The sequence below is a fragment of the Arachis duranensis genome, chromosome 7 (genome assembly GCF_000817695.3).
Source record: "Arachis duranensis cultivar V14167 chromosome 7, aradu.V14167.gnm2.J7QH, whole genome shotgun sequence".
Lineage (NCBI taxonomy): Eukaryota > Viridiplantae > Streptophyta > Magnoliopsida > Fabales > Fabaceae > Arachis > Arachis duranensis.
The window spans coordinates 63,888,003-63,914,918 of NC_029778.3; the positions used below are offsets into that span (position 1 = coordinate 63,888,003).

The following is a 26,916-nucleotide window of genomic DNA, read 5'->3' on the forward strand; positions in this document are numbered from 1 at the left end:
TGGCCGCAAACGGAGCGGCAATCGGAGCTCTAGATCAAAAGTTATGGTGGTTTGAAGATCAAGTGAGAGATAGAGGTTTGAGAGAGTATTCTTCCCCCATTTCTTCTCTTTTCAGCGTGTTTGGTGTTGTGTGAGGAGAGAGAGTGCTGAAAACTAGGGTTTTTGTTAAGTTGTGTTGGGCCAAGGGCCCACTTTGGGTCCAATTGGCCCGGTTTGGCCCGTTCGGTCCAATCTTGGTCCGAATTCTATAAAATTGGTACCGAAATTCTCGTCTCAGTCTCCTCTATCACATTTAGCCATAAAAATCACATTTTACGCTTTCTAGAATAAATTCTCATTTATGAGTTAATTAGCCGTTAATTAACCGGGTTTTACATGGTTGATTGAGAAGAATATAATATGCCACTTAAACCAAACTTTCAACTAAACTTTAAATTAAATCCTAAAATAAAATTAGTTAATATTGAGTAAATAAACAAAAAATACATGAAAGAATTTGAAGTAAACAAAAAATACACATCAAAATTCATAAATATCAAAATAGAATTAAACTCCAAAGTGGTCCTGAGATTCACGATTTACACCAATTTAATCCCTGACTTACCAATTGCATCGTTTATGTCCCCGACTTTGTTAAAATTGCACCAGGGTCGTCCCTCCCCACATCTCCGGGCAAACTAACTGCCGCCGGCAGTGACATGGCGCTAAGATACCACGTTGGATGCCACGTTGGAGTGTAAATTTTGGCGCTAAAAATATGGATGGATGAAACGGCGTCGTTTGAGATATGTTTAGAAACAAAATCCAAATAACCTAACGTCTGTGATCACTTCATCTTCCTCTTCGTCTTCTAAAAACCAAAATAACGCACCATGAAATCCTGAGTTCTGACCACTATATAGAGTTTGAAGGTTGAAAACGTTTGGCTCCGTGGAGTTTGCTGCCACTGTGATAGTTTTGTGTGATCGTTGTCGCTGACGAAAGGAGAAGGAGTTCATTGCGAGCACACGAAGGTATGTCTGAACTCGCAAAAATAATGCTTTTCAACAAAAAGATATGCATCAATGTCTGTATTTTTTGAGAATTTGATTTTGGTTGATGAAAGTTTAAAGTTTTTCATTATCTGTTAGGGTTTTTGTGGGTAGTGAAAAATTTTTTTCCATGCTCTGTTTTTAATGCAATCTTAGTTGGATTGGTTGATGGGTGTTTCTGGTGTTTTGTATGTGGTTGAATGTCAATATTTGTTTTCACATGTGTGAATCTGATTGTTTGATTCCTCAATTTATTTTTTTGCATAATGCAGATGGAGACATTGATGGATATCATGTTCCATCATGAGGGAACATTTAAAAAAATGATGATAGAATACTAGTGTACTCACCAGATAACAGAACTTGCTTAGGAGATTTAGATGAGGACACGTTGGATGTGTTCTTCATAAGGAACTATTACAAGGAGCTTGGGTATGACAACATACTTCAGTGTTGGTGGCTGCCTCTGGGGAGGAGCTTAGATGGTGGACTGATGGCTCTTACATGTGATGGTGAGTTAAGAGAGATGTGTTTTGCTGCACAGAAGAATGATGGAGTTGTTGATGTGTACTTTGAGCATGGGGTGTCCACACTAGAGGTGATTGCAGAAAAGGAAGTTGTAGTATGGCTTGATGATACTTGTGAAGGAGACTTGGTGAGCAAGAAGAACACAAGTGAGGGTCCCAAAACTGATGGTAACACGTCGAACCCAACTACAGAACCGAATCATATCCCAAATGCAAACCCAAGCCCCATAGATAATCCTATTCCAACCCTCCTGAAACCAACCCTGTCACTATTCCAAACCCCATTGATGATAACACAACCCCTAATCCAAATTCTGCTAGGGCTCATGACAAACCCATTCTAAAGCCCAATTTTAATCTAAAGCCCAAGCCTAAGTCAAAGCCCAACCCAACATCCATCTCCAAACCCAAACTGACTGAAAGGCCCATTCAGAAGCCCAACCCAAGACTGAAAACCAAGTTGAGAGAGACTACCAAGGCATGCTCCACAGCAAAAGGCAAATGCAAATAAAAAATGAAGTCCAAACCTCGGTTCTTACCTAGGAGAATTACAAGATCTCAAACTGCTGGAACATATAAAAGGTTTGTTAATAAGGGCAAGGAAGCTCTTCATGTTGACTTAACTGTAAATGATGACTCCAGTGATGATGATAGTTCAGAGGATAGCTCCTTTAAGCCAATCCAAGAAGACAGCTCTAGTAGTGAAGACAATGCAAGTATGTCCAAATCAAGAAATAAGAAACTAAAAGACATCAAGAGAGGTGCATAAGCTGTTGCTAAGACAAAAGAGAACATAATGCAACCAGATGATGCATTGGTTGATGATGTGTCAAATGGAGAGGTGGACTTGGGATTTGTGGAAACTCCAGGGATTATTGATGTGTATGAAGCACTTGAACCATGTACAGAGTCTGATGGTGCTAATTCTTGGCACTCGGAGGAGATGAAGACTCCTCCTAATTTTGAAGATAAGCTGCAATCTGATGAGGATTCAGATGAATTTCCAATCTTTAGAAATGGGACAAGATTCGGTGAGCTACAACTACAAGTGGGTATGAAATTCAACACCAAATATGAGTTCAGAGAGGATGTAAGGTTGTGTATGCCTCAAGGGATTGTGACGACTCATGTTGGCAAATCAAAACTTTCAATGACGATCATACTTGTGCGAGGGAGAACACCAACATGGCTGCTAATAGGGCTTGGGTTGCTAGTAAATTAGTGAAAAAGGTAAGGAAATACCCCAATTTCAAGCAATGCGAGGCTGCTGTGTACTTCAGAACAAAGTGTGACCATATGCTGAATAGGAATTCCATTGCAAGGGCACTGGCAGATGCAAGGAATGTATGTATACGGGGATGAGAAGGCACAATATGCAAAGCTAAGGGACTATGCTGAAACTTTACTGAAGACGAATCTTGGATCTACGGTTCAGATCTGTGTCGAACCTCAACCAGATGGAGAGGTCATATTTGATAAGATGTACGTCTGTTTGGACGGTTGCAAGATGGGATTCAAGGTAGGTTGTCGCCCCTTGATTGGGTTTGATGGGGCATTTCTGAAGATACAATTTGGAGGTCAGATCTCGGCTGCTGTGGCACAAGATGCCAATCATCACATTTATGTGATTGCCTGCGCTATAGTTGAAATAGAGAATGTAGACACTTGGAAATGGTTCCTGGAGCTGCTTCATGCTAATCTTGGAGACTACAGGACTAACGGATGGTGCTTTATTTCTGATATGCAGAAGGTAATGTTTTTTTCATGTGCTTTTAACAATCTATGAGTCTCTGGATGTAAGTGAATTGTCTTGGAAAAATAGTTGTTAAATTTGTATCTTATATATGTCCTCTGAATTTTGTATACATGATGTTGGTTGCCGATATGCACAGTTAGTTATGTCCAAATAGTACAAGGGATGAATCGTGCATTTTACACCTAAATGAAGGGATTGAATTGTATTAAAATGCGAAAGTCAAGGACTATATTAGGGTCATTAATATAAACTCAGGGACTATTCTGTGGCACGATAAAAGTGTGTACATCACTTTTTGGTTCTAATACATGGTGTAACATTGTCTTGCAGGGTTTAATTCATGCTGTCCAGGAGGTGGTGCCAAGAGTTCACCACCGTTTCTGCGTTTGGCACCTCTGGAGGAACTTCAACAAACAATGGAAGGACCTTAAGTTGAGGGGACTGCTTTGGGAATGTGCCAGATCAACAACATTTTAGGATTTCATTGATAATCTAAACAAGATTAAGATGATGAATGAGGAGGCTTGGACATATCTCAACAAATGGCCTAGAGAGTCATGGACAAAGTTCTAGTTCAGCCATAGGCCAAAACTGGACAACATTTACAATAACGCCTGTGAAATTTTCAATGCAAGAATCAAAGAGGCCAGAAGCAAACCCATCATCATATTACTTGAGGAGGTGAGAATGTTTGTGATGAGAACTATTGCGAAGAATAAGGTAAAACTGGCAAATCATGTTGGCATACTCCCCCCTGTAATTCAAAGTCTCCTAGATAAAATCAGAAAAGAATCAAAGAACTAGATGCATATATGGACCGATGATGAAGACTATGAAAAATTTGAGGTTCCTGGCCATCCAACAAACATGGTGGTGGATCTTGGAAAAAGACTATGCACTTGCCAATTTTGGATGCTGACCGGTGACCTTTATCAATCTCTTTAAATTAATTATTAATATTTGTGTACTTTGATGATTGTGATTGTCTTACTCTGCATTTGTGTTATTAACTGTAGGCATTCCATGTGTTCATGCCTGTGCTGCCCTTGCAAGGGTAAACAAGAGGCCAAAAGACTTTTGTCACCAACTATATACTATGGAGGCATACAACAAGATTTATGTCCATCACATTAACCCTCTTCCTGACCAATCATTGTGGGAGAAATTCATGTACACTCAGCCACAGGCCCCTAACATTAGGAGGAGGCCTGGAGCTCTAACAAAGAAAAGGAGAAAAGATGCTAATGAAGGCAACAATGGTAATAAGAAAGCCAAATCAAGTGGAAGTTTGAAAAGGCATTTGAAGCCATTCACATGTAGGTATTGTGGGGTAAAAGGACATACTAAGAGAGGGTGCTCAAAGAAAAGACTGGATGAAGTAGCTGCTACAGATAAAGCCAAATCAAATGCTACTGCCTCTGCTTCTAAGGTTGGCCCTCAACCTCATACTGATGCTGTACCAGTTGATAAACCTCCTGCTGTGGAGATTGAGATATCACAACCAAACTATGAAAGATCACAGGTAATACACTTCTTGACATCACAACATAACAAAATATATATTTTTTGTTATCTGGGCTCATGTGTTGAACTGTTTTTCTACTGTAGGACATAGCAGGATCTGCTACACCTACACCATCAAGGCCAGAGAAGTTGCCCACCAAAAGAAGGAGCCCACCACCACCTCAATCCATTGGTGTGGATCCAATGCAAGGAGCTATTGTGGCAACATCTTTCAGATTGGCCAATTTATGAAGTTTGTTCCAACTCCCATTTCAAAGCACCAAGGAAAAAGAACAATTGATGATTTTGACATCATGATGTTTATGACAGTACTTTTTTGTTTTGTTAAAGGCAGTTAATAGATAGTAGCTTTGTTTAGGATAATTGTCAAAACTTTTGTATTCCCAACCTTGATATCTTAGCTATGACACTTCTTTTGTTCCTTTAATGTTTGCAACTCAAACATGTTAATGTTTGCTACTCAAATATGTTTATCTTTGCTACTTTTGTAATTATGCATTATGCATTATGCTATTATGATATTAGATGATCTGTAATTATTTCTCTTTATGATAACTAGTCTATCAAAAACAGGGCATATAACTGAAGATAAAAAATCAACTCTTATTTTCATTCATCCATGAACACATTACATACAACATTGTCAGAACTTCAAAGTCATAACCAATACAACAACTATAGGAAAAAACACCACCATGCCTAAGAATTGTATCATACATTTTTGGGTCCTCACTTCAGCTTCTAATTTTCCAATTTTCCAGGCTAAATTGACTCACACTTGCTCATTGTCAATTACAGTTGCATCCACTCTTCCTTCATGTTCCTCTTCTTCTTCTACATCATCAACCCAGAGAAAAAATCTACACCATGTTTTGCCCCTAGTCTGAATATGAGATATGATAAGTAAAGAACAGAAAACCACTAAACAATTTTTCTTACCAAAAACTCACATTGTAATTCGGACAACCGAAGAAGGGCTTATTTGGGTTGGTATTTGTTCCAGACCAATGAAGCACGGGCCGGCAGCCGCACCCACAGCACTCTGGCACCTGCGACGGTCTAGTCCGACTCCATGTTCTCGTCGTCGATCGTGTAGAGCTTCCTTGACCCTGGCTCGCATACCCAATCATGGTTTTCGTTTCAGTTCAACGAGTAACAACAACAAAGCAGGAGAAGAATGTTGCTGGGTAAAAGCAAGAAGATGAAGAGGGATAATGATGTCATCCTGGAAATTAGGGTTAAAATTAGGTACATGGATCATATTGGGTCAAACAGTTTCAATTGCCACCTCAGCTAGCCGTTATCTACGCCAACATGGCATCTCAGCGCCATGTTACTGCCGACGGCAATTAATTTGCCCGGAGATGTGGGGAGGGACAACCCTAATGCAATTTTAATAAAGTCGGAAACATAAATGGTACAATTGGTAAGTCAGGGACTAAATTAGTGTAAATCGTGAATATCAGGAACAGCGAGATTTAACTCTATCAAAATACATTCCAAAGATTATTTTCAATGGACAAAAGTATAAAAAATATACCATAAGCCTCACAAATCTCCTGACGATATGACATTTTTGTCAATAAAAAAACAATATTTCAGGTGTAATTCAATGTATATGAATCTTGTGTACTTTTTTTCTATCCTAAACTTTCATATATACTTATCCATTTACTTGCTAATATTGGTTAATTAAAAATTCATTTCCTATAATTTCTCTTGTAAATATGATTTTAAGTAGCGTTTGTAGTCCAACTACAAGAACCAAATAAATTCTATCCTTCTCTTCTATGGACTTGTAAGTCTTGTAATACAATCCAGCATCTTTGAAGCACCTTTTTCCGCACAAAAATGAAACACAAACTTTGTCTGCCAAGGAATCGTTTGTCGGCTGGTATGAGTGCAGCACATGTTGATAGCAAGAGTTCGGATGTCTCCATCAACCCTCCACCAGATAGGTGGCTGAATGCATTGGCAGAAACCATATTCTAATTTCCGAAAAGCAATGGTCTAACAAAATCCGACGATAAACTCGAGACATCTAAGGGTCATATTCTACCAAGCGGGGATTCATCAGCATGATCATCCACCAACCAGAGGCCATAGTCGCGAAATCGCTTTATCTTCTTCTCAAAACCTACTATATAGTTATTGTGAATGATCACATGCTTTCCTTTAGTTTCCTTAACCCATGTCTTGTTCTTGAAATATAGCCCACCTGTAGGAAAAGCTGCCTGCGGCAACAAGTATAAATCCACCTGTAAAGAACATATACAGCCTCTTACTTGTTATGAAGAGTAAACTGGTTATATAACAAACTTGAGATCAAGCAATTAGTACAAATATCAGAACAATTGACATTTTCCTGTTTTCTGAATTGAAGGTCTCTCCCTTGTAATTGAACATAAATCATGTAGTACACTACCATGATGCCATAAATAAGCTTTGGTCATATATTGGTCTATTTAAGGTATATAAGTTATCCACACTGGAAGAGGGAAAAAAAGGGACAAACCTCTTTAGCTGTCTTCATCAAAGCCCAGTTAAAAGCAGGTTGATCATTTGATTTCTGGGTTCTAGACCATGGTTGATTCTGAAGTTCCTGGATCCACTTTCTCAAGACTAGCTTTGCTCCGCCTGTAGGGCGAAGGAAAATCATGCAACTGCATATGTAAGGGCGGCCCTTTTTTCCTGGTGGCGGTAAAGCATGAGAATGGTTTAATGACTTGATCTGATCTCACAAGGTAACAAAAAGAAAGTAAAAAAGTCAGTAATACCAAGAATGAAACAGAAAAAGCACTAGACCGCAGCATATGTTCATATATCATCACACTTACCGGAATCATATCATCTGTAAAGTACACATCATGATTCCCTTCTAACTGAAGCAATGGATCCCCCAACCAGACCATGTCAACATCATTGTACATTACACTATATCCGAGCTCCAAAATCTTCAGAAGATGGCTAGGCCTTCTGGCCGTGAAGTTGAAGAAACCCTAGACAGTGAAAATAAACAACAGATTCTAAAATTCAGCAACACATGCAGGAAATAAAAAGATCAAGATAATTAATAACACTTCACACATAACATAAGCATGAAGAGTAACACAAAGGACAAGATATATGTGAATTTCCGAGATGCATCCAATACAATAACAAGAATTAAAGTAACCACACGTTGAGAAACATGTAAGAGAAAAGATACTATAGATAGAAGGTAAAGAATATGAAAATTTACTGGGACAAGGTAAGCAATACCATTGAGGTTCACCCCTGTATAAGGGTATGAAATGTTAACTAAGGCTTGTTTGGACGAGCTTCTAAGAAAATATATTTTTTTGAGTTATCTTTTTTTTTAAAAGACCTTATACAAAATTAAAAGTAATTTTATGTTGGATATCTCATGCAAAAAGATTTTTTTGTCTATCAATTATGTTTAGGTATAACAATATAAAAGTACTTTTTTATTTATTTTTAAGAAAAAAAAATCTTTTGCTATTAAAAATTTACCAAACACACTCAAAACTAAAAAATAAAATATTTTTTTCTATCAACTTAATGGCACCCACACGAGCACTAAGCATGTTAGAGCCATTCATATAACTAATTAATAAGGTCAATTTCTAATAACTGGTAAAGCAAACTATAATAAATCATGATCCATATATTACTAAATGAAAGCTCAATTCAATTTCAAAACACATGAAAACAACTAAATTCCAGTTACTAATAAAGTAAGAGCATACATACAAACCTTAGATCCAAACTTATGAGCAGATTCAGCATCAAGCACAGGTGGAATAAGAACAGCATGGCCAGGCCAACGCTCATTAATCTTATAGAGTGAAGCATAGTCCTCAGCAATGACAAGAACCATATCCTGGCGGTTCTGCCTTCTGATACTGATCAACCAGTTGTTGAGAAACGGCAAGTAAGGCTGACTCACAATGCAAACTATGACAGTTCCATTTTTTGCCACAAAGGAGAGAGCTTGGTCCAATGTGTATGAGTTCCACTTTGAAACAGCAGGCTTGGAAACTGAGAAGATTCCATGGGGGATAGTGACCCAGGGGCTGAAGACACCCACCACCATGACGAGGCAAAGGAGGACCAAGAGTGTCGCTGGGTTGAGGATGGAGATGGGTCTCTTGGAATTGGCGGAGGAAGGTGGTGGAGCGGCAAATGGGTTCGAAAAGGCATTGTGCAAGCTTCTTTGATGTAGAAACATTGACATCGTAGCTCGCAAAAGTGACGGTGGCAACACTTGAATGGATCCAATCAAATTCGACCCTTACAAAAGAAGATTAAAGTAAATTTCAGTACAATAATCAATTGAAAGTGGAAGTATAAGGAATTCAAGGTTCTGGAGACCGAACCGCTAATCATACTGTTTTAATTACTAATTTACTGTTAATTTTTTGTTTTAACGTGTTGAATTGAAAATTTATTTTATAATAAAATAATAAATAAAATATAAATAAAAATATGCATATAATTTTTTTTTTTGGAAAAGAGAGAGTTCCACACACTAAATTGGAGCAAGTAGGAATAACAAAACAACAGTGAAACTAAAATAAAGACACAAGGTATAATTTGTTGTTATTTTCAGCATTGTCATCAACAATCAAATGGATCAACATCACACTAATCTATGTAACTCAGAAACGACTTGTTCTTGATGTCATCAACACCTGTCTCAGATTTCTGAAAAATTCTACTATTTCGTTCTAACCAAATGTTCAGAGTTGCATCTAGGCACTTCAATCCAACTCTCAAACAGTTCTTTGACAGTCCTCGAAATAATACATGCTCTATTTGCACACGTCAACCAGGCACACCACGCCTGCCAAGTAAAATCACAACCATGAAACAAATGGTGCACAAATTCTATTTTCTTTTTACACAAAACACAAATTTTATCACTATGATGTATGATTCCTAGCCTACTCAGCCTCTCTATAGTGTTGATCCTGCCTACTAAAACAAACAATGCAAGGAGTTCAACTCTTGGAGGAACCACTCCTCTCCAAATGGCGCTAGTGAAGCTGTAGCTCGTGATGTCCTCCGAGAGAGTCTTTTTCTGCAACACTTGCACAAATGAATTAGTAGAAAAGATACCAGTTTTGTCAAATTTCTATACAATTGCATCCTCTCTACTAGGCGACATTCTTACTAGTCGTAATCGTTCATGAAGTTGATTAAGCAACTCAAATTCTCCTTGTAATAACTCTCTCCTCCATTGAAAATTCCACACCCACTCTATCTCATCCCAGAACCCACAGTCTCCTAAGACGGATCCTTATTGATTTGAAACAGAGAAAAGTCTCGGAAAACTATCTTTCAAAGTACCACTTTGTAGCCAATCATCCTCCCAGAACTGAATACGTCTGCCATTTTCCACCTCCATAGGCAAACCACAGATCATCATACCTCTTGCCTGTGGCTCTTTAATATTAAGCTGACAAATATCTTTTCACGGACCACCCTTTTAACGGTAATGGCTGTTTTGACAACATTACAGAAGGGTTCAAATGATTGCAAGAACATACAACCTTCTTCCACAACGGACAATCTTCTTTCAAAAAATGCCACCATCACTTGAACAGAAGCGACGCATTTCTGATTAATACATCCCCCACTCCCAAACCGCCTAACTTTTTCGGAGTTTGCACCATCTTTCATTTCACAAACGGGTATACCGTTATTACCATCTTCTTTACTCCACAAGAACCTTCTCTGTAGTCCGATTATCTTTTCTGCAACCGCATTTGGCATCTTGTACAAGTTTAAGCAGTAAACTAGTAAATTATTTATAACATATTTTATCAGAACCAGCTTGCCCACTTTGTTAAGGGACTTGGCTTTCCACAAGCTGAGCTTATCTTCCACCTTGTCTACGATTGGTTTTCAGGTCTTCACCAACTGGGGGTTTGCACCTAGAGAGATTCCTAGGTACCTAACAGGTAAACTTTCCTGCTCACAGTTAACAGAAATCATATTTAACTTATCAAAATTAATACTTAGGCCAGACATCAACTCAAAACAATGCAAAAACCTCTTATAGTTCAGTATTGTTTCCGTATCCTGTGGGCAAAATAAGATTGTGTCATATGCAAATGGAGACGCGACAATTCTATGTTGTCCATTCCCACCAACACTGGAGAAATGCGTCCTTTTCTGACTGCCTCACCTATCATCCTGTGCAAGACATCAACCACAAGAACGAACAGAAAAGGAAAGAGAGGATCTTCTTGTCTAAGACCTCTCTCCATCTTGAACGGCTTGGATGGTGACCCATTAATCAACACCAACATAGACGTTGTAGTCACACATTCCTTCACCCATGCCCTCCATCTACGACCAAAGCCCATCTTTTGTAGCACAACATCCACAAAGCTCCACCTCACTCTGTCGTAAGCTTTCTGAAAGTCTAGTTTGATAATTGCCGCCTGCTTCTTGCGCAGCTTTAACCATTGGACCGTCTCACAAGCAATGAGAGCACCATCATGTATTTTGCGACCCTTTACAAATGCAAACTGAGTCTCTCCCACTAAACCTGGCATCACTGACCGCATTCTTCTCACCAAAACTTTAGATATCACCTTATAGACACAACCAACCATACTAATTGGCCTTAAGTCTTTAATTTCCTTAGATCCCACAAATTTTACAGCTAGTGCCACCCATGTTACATTAGCATCCGATTGTAGCTTCGCACTTTGAAAAAAGGCCAACACAGCTTCAGTAAACTCCTGGCTAATCTCACCCAACATTTCTTTATGAAGTTCATATTGTATCCATCACTTTCCGGTGCTTTACTGGAGTCACAATCCCATAATGCCTCTCGTATTTCCTCAGGCGATGGCATCACCTCTAACTCTGCTGCCTCTTCCTCATTAATCTGCTTTACCAACCCATCACGGATTCCAATCCTCGGAGTATATTCCTGTCGATATAACTCTTTGTAAAATCTTGTAATTGCCACTTTCATTCTGGCCTGGTTCCTCACCACTCTGCCATTAACTACTAAGAAATCAATTTTGTTGTTCCTTCTTCTAGCCGATGCTAAGTTATGGAAGTATCTGGTGTTCTTGTCCATATCTCTAGCATGTTGAGATCGCGACATCTGCTTCCAATGGATCTCCTCTAGCATACCACTTCGCACAACAAGTCACAAGAGCCTTCCGACTAGCCTCCAATGTTCCATCCTAACTACTAGCACTAACCATATCATCAATCTTTTTAATCTCTTCCTCAAACTTCTTTATCCTATCATCAATGTCCCCAAAATTGTCCTTGTGCCATCTCCTCAGTGGCACCGTCAATGCCTTTAGCTTACTAGTAAATTGTTCATCACCCAAGTTTCTCCACTCATCCTTCACCATCCTCAGAAACCCTTCATGTCTAAACTAGGAGTCTAAGCTTCGGAACGGTCTTGGACACACACTAAGTCTTGCATCTTCTAGAATCAACGGGTAATGGTCTGACAACCCTCTAGGTCCTCCTCTCAATCGAGTATATGGAAACTCCTCCAGCCACTGCACACTGACTAGAACCCTATCTATACGGCTACACGAACGACCTCGAAACCATGTGAATTTCCAATCAGTTATCGGTAAATCCACTAGCTGTAAATCTTCACCCATTCCTTAAAGTCTCCCAAGAAACAAAATGAAACTTGACATAAACCCACAATATAGCTTAACTCCCCCCCCCACATCATTAGTTTCTCAATCCGAACATGTGCTCCATACACCAAACAGAATGCACAACTAAAGTTATTTTTTGTCAGCAAACCTTGAACGCAAAGCCAACCATCTCCTTTATAGCAGTTCAATTGTTTAAACAACAAATTGTCCCACATTAATAATAAATCACCAGAGGCTCCTACTGATTCCACATAATCCCGACCCACCGTGTCACAACCCCATAGTCGAACTACATCAAATTTAATCACTACCTCCCTCTTAGTTTCAATCAAACCTAGCATATTTAATCTAAACTTTTTTTTAACTCTTTCACCATACTCAATTTTCCATCCCCTCTTAGTCCTCTAATATTCCAACAACTATAAACCATTTAAAAGAATTTTCACACCTTGTTATGTTGTTTGGGTCTACTCCTCCTAGCTTTCTCCTTTTGTTTTGTCGTTCTTCTTTTTGCCGCCATAGCTTTATTTTGCCTTTGTAAGATTGCCATAATGTCTTCTTCTTCATCATAAAAAATCGCACCAGACTCCACTGCCAACTTTCATGTTTCTTTATTTTCGGTTAACTGACATTCCTGTGTAGGTTTCTGATCAACATCTTGATTTGTTTCTTCCTCTCTTGCATTGGATCCTAAGCCCTCTGTACCCCTTTCTTCAACAATTTTATGTTCCCCAGTCTCGTCTCCAGCTCCGACCTCTACATCATTGTTTTCATCTTCATGAGATTGCACCCTTTAGCCATCCTGGGTTTCCCGGTTCGCTCTCCTGCAATCCGACTCATCCACTGTCGGTCCTTTGTCCTGTCCAATCTCATACACCTTTGCTGCCAAGCCCTCCACGACAATGTTGTAGTTGCCTCGCATTTGGCTTCCGAGATGGGCATCCGTATCATGTCTCTTTGGCTCAATGGAACGCGAGAGTCCTTCTATCATAGCAGCGTGATCAGGGAATTGAGTAGGCTGAGTCGCACAACCCGTTCCGCATGGAACAGCATCTCTCAAAGATAGAGCCGCTTGGCCCGAATCGAAGCACATGTCCAGTTCTTGACCTGGCCCACCTTCTTTGCCGGTCTCTTGTGCCAAATGCTCCCAGCCCATCCGCTTCTCATTTGCAGGCCCAATTCCTTTGTGGCCCTTCAGGAGGCAGGAATCATAGCACTGTTCGTGGGCCTCTGAATCATTAGAGCCCATACCCAAAGCATTCCACCCTTGGACACTTACCTCAGCTCTTTTGGTCCCACTTCATTTATCAACGTCAATGTCTGTATCTATTCTTTCCGAATCAACCTGCACATAATTATTAATTCCCTTACAATCAGTCTCACCATTAATTCCATTAAATCTGAAATAATCCATTTTTTGTTGCACTTGATACTGTTTTGAATTCTCTTGATTGCATTCATTCAAAAAGATATCTGATGTTACCATTCTACCCTTGTCCTCATCTCCTTCATTTGCCCGTTCTATGAGGATCTCAACTGCCGAATTCCAAGCCGCCACCATCGCTGCTCTTCCACCAGAATGTGAACTTGAGCTTTCACATATTTTCCTTACGATTGCACCTTCCAACAAACAAGTATCTCCATATACCTCATGCCCCACCTCCTTTACAAAGACATCAAAACCACTAGTACCTACGGTGATATGCACCCATTCCTTATTCACGTCGGATGCACAAGTATCAATTAGTACTCGACCAGAATTGAACGATAAGGCTGACTTCGTCATTTCATCACACTTGACTACTTCTCCCCATAGGACGCCTATCGTGTTGAACGTTTTCACTGACCAAATATATAAAGGAACTCTATAACATTCTAGCCAAACTCTTCTAGTCTTACTACGTTCCGATTCCTCCCATCTCCATACACTATGAAAGAATTATAGAAAACTATTCATTTTGAACGTGAACGCTTCCTCTACATTCTTCACAATGTCAAAAACTAGCAAGGCTTTGTAAGCTACAAGTTCTCTGACTTCAACAACTTGCAAGAAATTCTTTCTGAGCTCTCTTTGTAGCGATTTGAAGTTAATGGTCATCGTCGTTCCTCCTACTAGACTCCTCAGCAGCCAATCAAAATTCTCTTTTGCTATTGAAACTTTAACCTTCTTCGTCCAACCGTTTCCATGTAGATCCTTGACAGATGTATCCTTCTTTTTTTCTTCCACCCTTGTAGAACTTTTACCTCTCCTAGGTTGCTTGTTCTCTACATCAGTTCTTACAATATCTCCCTTTCGTATCCAAGTGGTTATCCCCTCCCTTGGCCTTCTATACTTAGCCTCCCCTACGGGGATTATCTTCTCCCCTTACACTTATATGATGCATTTCTGCTATAGCCTTCATCGCCCCCTGTCGTCGTGTATCGAACGAATGCAAACAAGTACACCTTCTCATTTTTTAGTTTCTGAGCTAAATAGATGTCATTGATTCGCCCCGTCAAATGGAAATTTGAAATAATTCCTTCTTTGAAATATCTTGTATGGTATCATTCGATTTTTTTAAGTTTTCTTTCAAAAGTTTAGTAAAGTTAAAACTGTTGAGATAAGAAATTAACTAAATTAATTAGTGATGACAAACATTATTTTTGGGTAAAATAAATTAATTAGTATTGAGTGATAATAATTATATGTTGCTAATTATTTATTGAACATTGCAGGCCAAAACTTTGTCTAGCAGCCCAAAATGGAATAAAAATAAAACATCAAGGCTAATGGGTTGGTTAATCAAATGAAGTCCAAAAGAAACAAAGCCAAAGAAACCAACGGGCTGAACTTAAGAAGAAACCAATCCAAGCCCGAGTTGATTTCAAATCCTTCTATCTTGCTTCCAAAGCAACGTTCCTCTCTTCTCTGTCTCAGTCAAATCACAGAACTCAGAAAAAGTAAGAAAGAGAGCTTAGTTCCTAAGCTAGTCATAAAAGAAGAAGGAAAGAGAAGGTTAAGACAAGAAGGGTAAGGTCTAATCAACCATTTCAAACCATATCAAGAAAAGATCAAAAGGTTAAAGGCGACCCATTTTCTTATACATGCAACACACTTTCTTCTCTTCATCTTCAACTCTCTGTCACTCTATTTTGAGCTATATGGAAAAGAGGATTTTAGTTTCTCACTACTGTGTATCTACGGTCACAAGTGATTCTTGGAGACCAAGTACTTTCTCAATGGCTCAGATTTGGTTTACCATTGAAAAACTACTGTGGTTGCTGTTTTATGGCTTTCGGTCAAGATAGAGAAGTCAGAAGCAAAGTTTCTACTCTGAGAAAAACTCCAGGTTACACACGAAGGCACTAAACAAGTCAAAGAAATGAGGATTGATATGCTGCGAAAAGAGTACGAGATGTTTAACATGAAAGATGGAGAAAGCATTGATGAAGCGTTTGAGAGATTCCCAATCATAATCAACAACCTTGATGCTATGGGTACAAACTACTCAGAACAAACCTTGGGGAGAAAACTCCTTAGAAGCCTCACAAAAGAATGGAAAACCACTACCACTGTCCTAATCGAGAGCAACAACCTAAGCCCCATAACCTATGATGAGTTGAGAGAAAAACTCCTTGTCTATGAAACCACACACACAAACCCGGACTCAAAGAAAAAAGGAATAGCCCTCCAGTCAAAAGTAGAAACCAAAGAGAGTGAGTCTAGTGATGGTATTTCAGATGATGAACTCATGTTTTTTGTTAGGAGATTTAGAAGAATGATGAAAAACAAGGGCAAGTACAAGGGTTCAAGCTCAAAGGAACACAAGATGGACTTGAGCAAAGTGACGTGTCATCATTGCAAGGAGGCTGGACACTTCAAGCTAAATTGTCCCAAGCTCAAAAAGGAGGACAAAGGCAAGAAAGAAAGGAAAAGAGTGCTCATGGCAGCTTGAGAGGATCTTGAGAACGACTCAAATGAAGAAGAATAATCTGAAGGTGAAGACAAAGATTGTTTCATGGATTGAAACAACAATCTTGATGATGTAAATTACTATGATTTGACCATAGAAGATTTACATACTATTATTGATGATCTCACTTTAAATACATCAAAGTTGCTAGATAAATACAATAAGTGCAAATCTGAAAAAGATGTGTTGAAAGCTGAAAATGAATTTTTAAAAGAAAAAGTGAAGGAAACAGAAAGTGCTTTGGACATTATTGAACAAAACAGATTTCTAAAATCTGAACTTAAAAAATTAAAAGGAAAGCACATTATGGATCCTTCCCAAGAGCTAATTGCTGAAAATGAAAGATTAAATGATATGATTAAAAGGCTAAATGGTGACTTAGCAAAATTTGCTCAAAATTCTAGTAACTTGGATAAATTACTTGCAAGACAAAGACCATTGTTTGAAAAATCTGGTTTAGGTTACATAACCAAGGAAAGTGCAGTTTTTAATGATTCCTCTATAAAATTTGTGACTTCTTCATCAAATACAAAAACCACATCTAACAAATCTGGTATTGGGTATATTCCCACACTTAAGGAGAAATTTGATGAAGTTCACACAAGTAAAACTGAGCCTTCACCAAGAACCGAACCTACTTCAAACAGGCCAGGTTTGGGATTCAACTCGAAAAATGAGGTAGCTTTCAAGAAACCATCTTTTTACAACAAAACCTCATTTTCGAAAAATCCAAAAGTTTTCAAAAATTCTGGTGAAAATGCTTTTGCAAAGAGGAATAATTATAACAAAAATCAGTTTGTCAAAAGAAATGCACCTCTTCCAAAAATCAAAAAATTTTAATCATTTACTCATTTCCAGCATGGTAGCTTATCTAAATTTTAGCAACATGCATCAGAAAATCACTGTTTTAATTGCAAAAAATTTGGTCACTCATATGCACAATGTTTCATTGAAAAGAGAGTTGTGGGAAACCAAATTTATAATGTTGTTTGTGATTTCAATGCACTTCGGCAACCAAGATGGATTAACTTTAAAGGATCCAAATTAATTTAGATACCTAAGGCTACTTGAAACTCTTCATGCAGATGTGCCTAGCATCCAAGAACAAAAAGGACATAGGGTACATGGATAGTGGATGCTCAAGGCACATGACTGGAAGGTCAACTTATTTCATCAAAATAAACAAGTATGTTGGAGGTTTTGTGACCTTTGGAGATGTTGGTAAAGGTAAAATTATTGCTGTTGGAAAAGTAGGTAAAGAACTATCTACTTTCATTGATGATATATTTTTGGTATGTGGTTTAAAGCACAATCTTTTGAGTATAAGTCAGCTGTGTGATTTAGGATATTTAGTGACTTTCAAAAGACTTGAATGCTGTGTTGTTAATGAGAAAACAAATGAAGTACTTTTTGTTGCCAAGTGTTTTAATAATGTGTGTGGACTTACTCTTGATGAACTAAAGGATCAAAATGTAGCTTGTTTTCATTCTAAAGAATCTGAAAAGTGGTTACGGCACAAGAGATTGGGCCATGCAAGTATGTTTCAAATAAATAAACTTGTAAAGAAAGAATTAGTAAGAGGTCTTCCTTTGATAAAGTTTGACAAAGGCATCACTTGTGATGCTTGCCAAATGGGAAAACAAACAAAAAGTTCTTTTAAACCAAAGGAAGACATCTCTACTAAAAGACCACTTGAGTTGCTACACATTGATTTATTTGGTCCAACAAGAACTCAAAGCCTAGGTGGTAAACATTATAGTTTAGTGATTGTGGATGACTATACTAGGTTTGGTTGGGTTTTATTTCTTGCACACAAAAACGAAGCCTTTTTAGCCTTTGAACCTTTTTGCAAAAAAATTCAAAATGAAAAAGGATTTAAAAATCTCTTCTATAAGAAGTGATCATGGAACTGAATTTGAAAACAATTTATTTGAATCCTTTTATGAGGAATTTGGAATATCTCACAACTTCTCTTGTCCAAGGACACCACAACAAAATGGTGTTGGGAAAAGAAGAAATAGAAGCATACAAGAAATAACAAGTGCCATGCTTTGTGAGAGTAATGTTCCAAAATTCTTTTGGGCTAAAGCAGTTAACACAGCTTGCCACATTTTGAATAGAACAATCATAAGGAAATTTTTGAAGAAAACCCATTATGAACTTTGGAAAGGTTACCCACCAAACTTAGACTACTTGCACATCTTTGGATACAAATGTTTTGTTTTAAATAACAAGGATAATTTGGGTAAACTTGATCCAAAGGCGTATGAGTGTTTGTTTGTAGGATATTCCACAACTAGTAAAGCATATAGAGTCTATTATCAAGATGATAGGATTATTGAAGAGTTCATACATGTTACATTTTGTGATACTAACTTAGTGCAAAGTATTTTAGAAGACTGTGATGCAGGAAATCAAGCTCAAAAGAACAATAAAACTGCACAAAATCATGAAAACGAAAATTCTGGACAAGTTGAACCAGATACTGCAGCTGCTAAAAATTCAAGAGACAATTCTATTTTGTCTCATGAGTCTGAAGAAAATCTTGAAGCTAGCAGAACCCAAAATTCCTTGGTATCTGAATCTGCCTCCAAGTCCACCAGAACTCGTGAATGGAGATTCTTGAAGAATTATCCTGAGGAATTTGTTATTGGGGACGTCTCTCAAGGGGTTAGAACTCGATCTTCAACTAGAAAGGCAAATGAAGGAACAAAAATTGCTCTTCTCTCACAAATGGAGCCTCAAAATATTAAGGAAACTCTAGTGACCCTTCTTGGATAAAAGCAATGGAGGATTAGCTTCTTGAGTTTGAGAAGAACCAAGTGTGGACTTTGGTTCCAAGGCCAAGTGGAAAGAAAGTGACCGGCACTAAGTGGATATTTAGAAACAAGTTAGGCGAAGATGGCAGTATTACAAGAAACAAAGCAAGGCTAGTGGCACAAGGATATGACCAAGATGAAGGAATAGACTTTGATAAATCCTTTGCCCCTGTTGTCCGAATGGAGGCCATAAGATTTCTCTTAGCTTATGCTGCATTTTGTGGTTTTAAATTATATCAAATGGATGTGAAATGTGCATTTTTGAATGGTGTGATAGATAGAGAAGTGTATGTGGAGCAGCCACCTGGTTTTGAAAATAAAGAGCATTCTAATCATGTTTTCAAATTATCCAAAGCTCTCTATGGTTTAAGACAAGCTCCTAGAGCTTGGTATGAGAGACTTAGCTCTTTTTTTAATAAAAAATGGTTTTCAAAGAAGCACCACAGACACAACTCTATTTATCAAGAATTCTAATGATTCTTTTATTCTAGTCCAAATATATGTTGATGACATTATTTTTGGATCAGCCAATGAATCCCTCTATTCTGAATTTGGAAAACTCATGACAAGTGAAGTTGACATGAGTATGATGGGTGAACTTAATTTTTTTCTTGGGCTGCAAATTAAACAAACTGAAAATGGTATTTTCATTCATCAAGAGAAGTATGCCAAGGAATTAGTTAAGAAATTTAGTATGGAAAATGCCAAACCCATGGGAACTCCCATGCACCCTAATTCTAAATTAGATAAGGGAGAAACTGAGAAAGATGTAAATGAGACTAGGTATAGAGGAATGATTGGTTCTCTTATGCACTTAACTTCCTCTAGACCCGATATTGTTCAAAGTATTGGATTGTGTTCAAGGTTCCAATCCAAACCTAAAGAGTCACATCTTTCAGCAGTTAAGAGGATCATTAGATATGTTCATGGCACATCCAACTTTGGTCTTTGGTATCCTAAGATTGATGATTTTTCTGCAGTTGGTTATTGTGATGCAGATTTTGCCGGTGATAGAGTTGATAGAAGGAGCACTTCAGGCCTATGTTGCTTTCTTGGAAGGTCCTTGAATGTTTGGTCAATTAAGAAGTAGCCAACAGTGGCTTTATCCACTGCAGAGGCTGAGTATATAGCTGCTTTTTCATGCTGTTCTCAGCTTATGTGGTTAAAAACACAGCTTCCTGATTACAAATTAAATGCTGAAAATATTCCCTTGCTGTGTGATAATGTGAGTGTCATTAATATTTCTAAAAATCCAATTTTACACTCTAGAACTAAACATATTGAAGAGAAATTTCACTCAATAAGAGAACATGTCAAAAAAGGGGATATTAGTATTCAATTTGTTAAATCAGATGAGCAATTAGCAGATATTTTCACAAAATCACTCGCTGATGACAGATTCTGCATGCTTAGGACTAGTCTAGGAATTTTGAGTTATGATTCTCTGTTTGAAAATTGCTGATGAATTTGTTGGAGCATTTTGTCTCATAAACAGGTATGAGACAATTCTGGGCATGTGAAGAACGTTCCCTTCAATCTGCAAGTTCTGGCCTTGTTGCAAGTGAAAATTGATCTAGGCCAACCTCAAAAATCAGATCTAGAGTGGTCCAATGTGTTTCCTTAAATTCAACCATCTCAGGGCCCAAATATGAATGTTAGATTTTTTATTTGGTTTATAATTTTTTGTTGGCTTGAGTGTTTAAATCTTTTTTGAAAGTGTTTTCATTTAATGTTTTCTGGTCCAAAAAGATTTTCAGTTTGATTTAATTTTTTTAAAAAAAGGTTTTCAAAATTTAAAATTAATTTCCTGTTTTATTTTAAAATCAAATAAAATCTTTCTTTTATGAGGTCATGTCTTTTCAAGTCATTTCAAAAGGTGATGCAGTTGCATGGTTTGTGAAAAACTTCATCTGGGTACGGTTACCAACACTCCCTCTCTTCCCTCCATTAACTTCTCCTCAACTCCTCGGTTTTCTCCACTATATTTACTACTTATCTTCCCTCAAAAGCCTAAAACTAACTAAATGAGTAAGAAAGTTCTTGCTAAAAGGCCTCCACGAGAAAAGGTTTACAAGCTTCCCATGAAACCTTCAACCCATTCCCAAGACCGAACCTTCACTCCATCTCCTTCTCCTCCTACCTCTCCTCCTTGGTGTGATCCCATGGCTCAAACCAAAAATCCTTCTAGGGTTACACCTTCAGCTAAGCAGACACCACCGCCGAAAGAGCCTCCATCCAAGTCTGGTTCATCAAAGCCGAGTTCCTTAAGAAGGAAAAGACCTGCAGTGCCTGCACCTGTCTCTGAGCCTCCTCAACCTAAGTCGAGGTTTGTCTCATTGCGTTCTCAACGAGTTCAAACTCGATTTCCTCTTAAAACTGTTAAAGAACCAGACGTTGGCCCTTTTGATTACAAATCTCACTTCCTGACCTCTTATTCTAACTATAACCCTTATAGATTTAAATATGTCATGAATAATGATTTTTATGATGGAGTTATTAAGTACCGTACCCTATGTCCCTCTTTTCTTGCTGATTTGCCAACTTTGAAAAGAAAATATTTTTTTGTTGAAAATTTGGAATTTCTGGACTGGCATCATCTCTTTTCCATCAAAAAACCTGTTTACCCTCTTTTCGTCAAAGAGTTTTATACTAACATGACTTATCATGAAGGCAGTATTCACTCTTATGTTAAGGGCTGAGACATTATTTTAAATGATGAAACAATTAGTGATTCTTTGAAGTATACTGATGTTGGGCCTTGTGCTTACACTTCTGTTAAGTGGGATGAAGGAGTTGGTATTTCTTAGAATGATGCTTTGGCTCATATCTATGAAGATGCTTCCTTGATTGATGGCATCACATCCACTCACAGAGCCCTATGATATGAACATGCTCAATTGCACCGCATTGTCAACCACATTATTCTCCCTCAAAGCGGTTCATATCAAAGGGTTTCTTACACAGACACACTTGTTTTGTATGCCCTGCTCACCAAAACAGAAATTTCATTTGCATATTTGATGGTTAGATACATGTTCGACTCTGTTAGAAGTGAAAAAGACAAAGCACTACCATATGGCATGTTTCTAACTTGCATTTTTGAGCATTTTGGTGTTGACTTAACCAATGAGGATCATCAAAATAGACATTCATATCTAAAGGGAGGTGGTGGAGTGAAACGGCCCAAAGGACCTACTTGATCTGAGAGGGTGGTCTTAGATGATGATGATGATGACTTTGTCCCTGAGGAATCTCCTCTTCCTTCCACCGAGGGTACTTCCATCTCTACTGGCAAGAAATTTGCTCTGCTGAATGTAGTCAAGGATGTTGTTCAAGAGTTTGTCTCCCAATCCAATCACATGATTGCCATGAGCAAGGAGCAAAGAAAGCTAGCAAGCAAGCATGAAAATTTCCTAAGGAAATCAAGGGATCGAGTGGCTGGGTTCATGACTTTCATTGATAACCTTCAAAAGGATGAAGACATTGCCACTGATATTGAAGAGGAAGCTGATTCGGAGGGGAATGATTCTGATGCCTAGGATTGTCTCATCCAGATGATGCTGTTTATTTTTTGTCTCATGAATTCTGTTCAATTTGTTACTGTTAAACTAGTTTTTTTGTCTGGGATAACTGTAATAACTTTGGCTACTACTGGACTTTTGGTACTTTATTTCGTATTTTGAACTATGCTCTAACACTCTTTTGCAGGATTTATGGTGCTATTTTTGTTGATCTTGCTTATTAGCCGCCCTTGATGACAAAAAGGGGAGTAATAGCTAGAATGCTGAATTTGACTAATGAATTTTAATGATACTATTGCACCTACTATTTTTTGTGGAACCTACTGTTATTTTTGTGGATTTTGTTTGACTACTGCTGATAGTTTTGAGCATATAGTTAATAATTCTTGTTTTACAAATGTGCTGCTGTAGGGAATGTTGTTGACATGAATTTGCAATTGTTTGCTACTGCTATGATTGTTTTATTGGAACCTATTTTCATGACATATTAAACTCTGGGCTGAAATTGTGTTTCTAGTTGCTTAATCTCCATTAGTTAAAGAGAATTTTGTGTAGATCTTTACTATGCTCTGTATAAGTTTAATGTAAATAGGAAAGAAGAGAAGAGCATAAATCCAGGGGGAGCTACTCTTGAAAAGGAAAGGGGGAGCAATACACAATCAACATCATTCAAAGGGAAGTTTTCTAACATTACTAAAATTCAATTCCTTTTGGTTATTGCTTAAATATGTTTGTCATCAATGGGGAGATTGTTGAGTTAAGAAATTAACTAAATTAATTAGTGATGACAAACATTATTTTTGGGTAAAATAAATTAATTAGTGTTGAGTGATAATAATTATATGTTGCTAATTATTTATTAAACATTGCAGGCCAAAACTTTGTCTAGCAGCCCAAAATGGAATAAAAATAAAACATCAAGGCTAATGGGCTGGTTAATCAAATGAAGTCCAAAAGAAACAAAGCCAAAGAAACCAATGGGCTGAACTTAAGAAGAAATCAATCCAAGCCCGAGTTGATTTCAAATCCATCCATCTTGCTTCCAAAGCAACGTTCCTCTCTTCTCTGTCTCAGTCAAATCACAGAACTCAGAAAAAGTACGAAAGAGAGCTTAGTTCCTAAGCTAATCATAAAAGAAGAAGGAAAGAGAAGGTTCAGCAAAGAATGGTAAGATCTAATCAACCATTTCAAACCATATCAAGAAAAGATCAAAAGGTTAAAGGCATCCCATTTTCTTATACATGCAACACACTTTCTTCTCTTCATCTTCAACTCTCTGTCACTCCGTTTTAAGCTATATGGAAAAGAGGATTTTTGTTCCTCACTGCTGTGTATCTACGGTCACAAGTGATTCTTGGGGACCAAGTAGTTTCTCAATGGCTCAGATTTGGTTTACCATTGGAAAACTCTTGTGGTTGCTGTTTTATGGCTTTCAGTCAAGATAGAGAAGTCAGAAGCAAAATTTCTACTCTGAGGTTTAATGAAAAAAAAAAGTGAACGGATGGGTTGGTGAAGCTCAAGGCTCAAGGAGTTGACCTAGGAAGAAGAACCCAGTAACATGCAAGGAGATAAAAGAAGACTTTCTGTTCATTCAGAAGCCAAGGAGAGAAAACCAGAGTTTGGTAAGTTGTGTTCTGTGAAGAGTTCCCTGAAGAAGTTCCTCTACTTGGATATTGCTTTCTTTCAAAGAAGCATTCGTCCAACACTGAAGAACTAAATCAGAGGCTTACAAAGCTGGTTTATCACATAGCAAAGAGGCTGTTGATGAAGTCAATCACCTTCATGTTTTACAGATTGTAATGTACTTTTCTATGTTTATCTTTCTGTAATTTCTTGTGTGAAAAGGCATATTGAGAGAGCTCAAGTAAAGGCCATGAGTGGAAAAAGGCTGAGTGATACACTTGAGAGAAAAGCCTAGAGTTAATTTTAGATTTCTTTAGGTATGTCTATGTCTTGTATCTTGTACCTATGAAGTATCCCTTTCTTAGTTGGGTTAGCACTAAGAGTGAAGAGTTAGATATTAGCATAGCCAATGTCAAGTTATGTTAGAACTTGAGTGTGAAAGGATTGTGTTAATCCTGTGGAATTGGTGTATGTAATACTTTTAACTATAGTGGAAATTTTTCCATTGTTATGGAGGAGACTGGACGTAGGTTGCATTGCACAATGCAACCGAACCATGATACATGATGGTGTTAGCTTCTTTCTTCTCTGTTGTGTTCTGTTTTCTGATATTCATGAGACAAAAATAAATTGTCTCATAAATTTTCACTGCTGAGTTCAAACAGAATCAAAATTGAAAGTTTGTTTAAAGGGGTCATTTCAGTAACTTAAAGAAAGGCATAGATTTAACCCCACATTCTCTAAGCCTACCACAACCTTCAAAAACAATACTAACAAGTTACAAAATTGAACTGTTAAATAATAAATCAAATGAATTTAGTCAAAGTAACTATTAATAAGTAACTATTATTTAATATTATTATTGGTGAAAACTCAGGTGCAGTCGACTTCACGTAAAGTTGATAGCTGAGAGCCGTTAGATGAAAATTTAGTCAAATTAGTCAAATCATCTAACCGCTTTCGGATATCAACTTCACGTGAAGTCGACTGCACCTGAATTTTCACCATTATTATTACTACATTTTCTGTGTAACTTGTTTGATCACTTCTTTCCTTTCATTCTTTTCAACAAATTGCTAGAATTGAACTAGTCAATAAATAAGTAGAGTAATTGATTCAATAGTTTAGAAGTTTAATTAGAGTCCAATCAATTTAGTTAAATATTAAAATGTGATATATATTTTTAAATATTTAAATTTATTCATTTTTAACATTGATAAAATTTAAAATTTTACAATTTCACATAATAAATTATTCATTAAAATTTTACAAACAACCTTAAACATAACTAATAAAAATAAAAAATACACACAAATAATCAATACATCATGTTCTACCACCATCACTTTATTCCAGTTTCATAAAAAATAAAAGAAAATAAATAAATAATAACAGTATATCATAGCACCATTAACTGAAAATAAGAAAAATCAGAACCAGAATCAACAACTCAGAGAAACAATCAATCTTGCAATTTTCAAGAAATCACTAAAAAGGTTAAATAAACAAATAAGATCAAAAGGAGCTAGAGAATCCAATTAACAAACTTCAAACAATAAAACTCTGAAAATAAGCAGAGAATCCAGTTTGAATCTAATATCCATAAAATTAATCCAGAATGCAGTATCCATACAATTAAATCAGAATTCATACAATTAACTCAGAAGTCAGAATCCATACAACAATCATATAAAAATTAACTCAGAAAATATAAAAATTAATAAGAAAAAAACGTAGGACTTCTTTGCCTCTTCTAAAACTTGTTCTTTTCAGTAAACCACCACCAAATCTGTAAGAAGTTATTTTTTTATTTTATATTTTGTGTTGCTTGTTAAACTCCTTCTCTTCATTATTATTTACATCCCATGTTGGATTTGGAACTCAGTGATAACTCACAAAAAGTAAATGTGTTTTAACTGAAGAACAAGTAAATAAGTGCTTACCGGAGAAGACGCGTGGAAGTGATGGTCGAGCAGTGGAACGGAGGTGACGGTGAAGAGAAGACGACCAAGTAGGCACGTTTGTGATGGCAAGGAGAACAGGGCTAATTAGACGTCGAGCAGCAGAAACGTTCGGCGGCAACGACGGCAACCTCGGGCTTGATACGGGTTCAGGGCAGCCGATGACGTCGTTAGGGTTAGCACTAAGAGAGAGGGGCGTGTGTGGGTACGGTGGGTACTGGGTAGTGGGTAGCTCTGAATCCAGTCGATTCCGACGATGTGAACCGCCAATTTGTCCGGTTCTTAAATTGATTTTTTGTAAGACGGTTCTTTATATCAATCAAACTGGATCGGTGATTGGTTTCTAATTAACTTAGTTAAACCAGTCGGTTTGGTTCGATTTTCAAAACATTGCTACTTGATATTCTAATTAGAATAAGATTGTTATCAACATGCTCCGATAAGAAATATACTTGTCCGTTGTATAATTAGAAAATTGTTATTTATATCCTAACTAGACCCTAGCCAAGCACCACAAATGCCAATAATACTAAGATTTTCAATATGCAC

General features: G+C 37.5%; 1 protein-coding gene across 1 annotated transcript; it reads right to left on the reverse strand.

The window, feature by feature from the left end:
• Positions 1 to 6,522: 6,522 nt before the first annotated feature.
• On the reverse strand, positions 6,523 to 9,082 carry LOC107459326 (UDP-D-xylose:L-fucose alpha-1,3-D-xylosyltransferase MGP4-like). The gene is made up of 4 exons (XM_016077537.3): positions 8,596 to 9,082; positions 7,676 to 7,837; positions 7,354 to 7,569; positions 6,523 to 7,096 (listed from the first exon to the last, which is right to left on the reverse strand). Exons 1-4 carry the CDS (start codon positions 9,073 to 9,075, stop codon positions 6,887 to 6,889), a joined length of 1,068 nt encoding a protein of 355 aa, XP_015933023.1. The 5' UTR covers positions 9,076 to 9,082; the 3' UTR covers positions 6,523 to 6,886.
• Between the last annotated feature and the right edge of the window lie 17,834 nt (positions 9,083 to 26,916).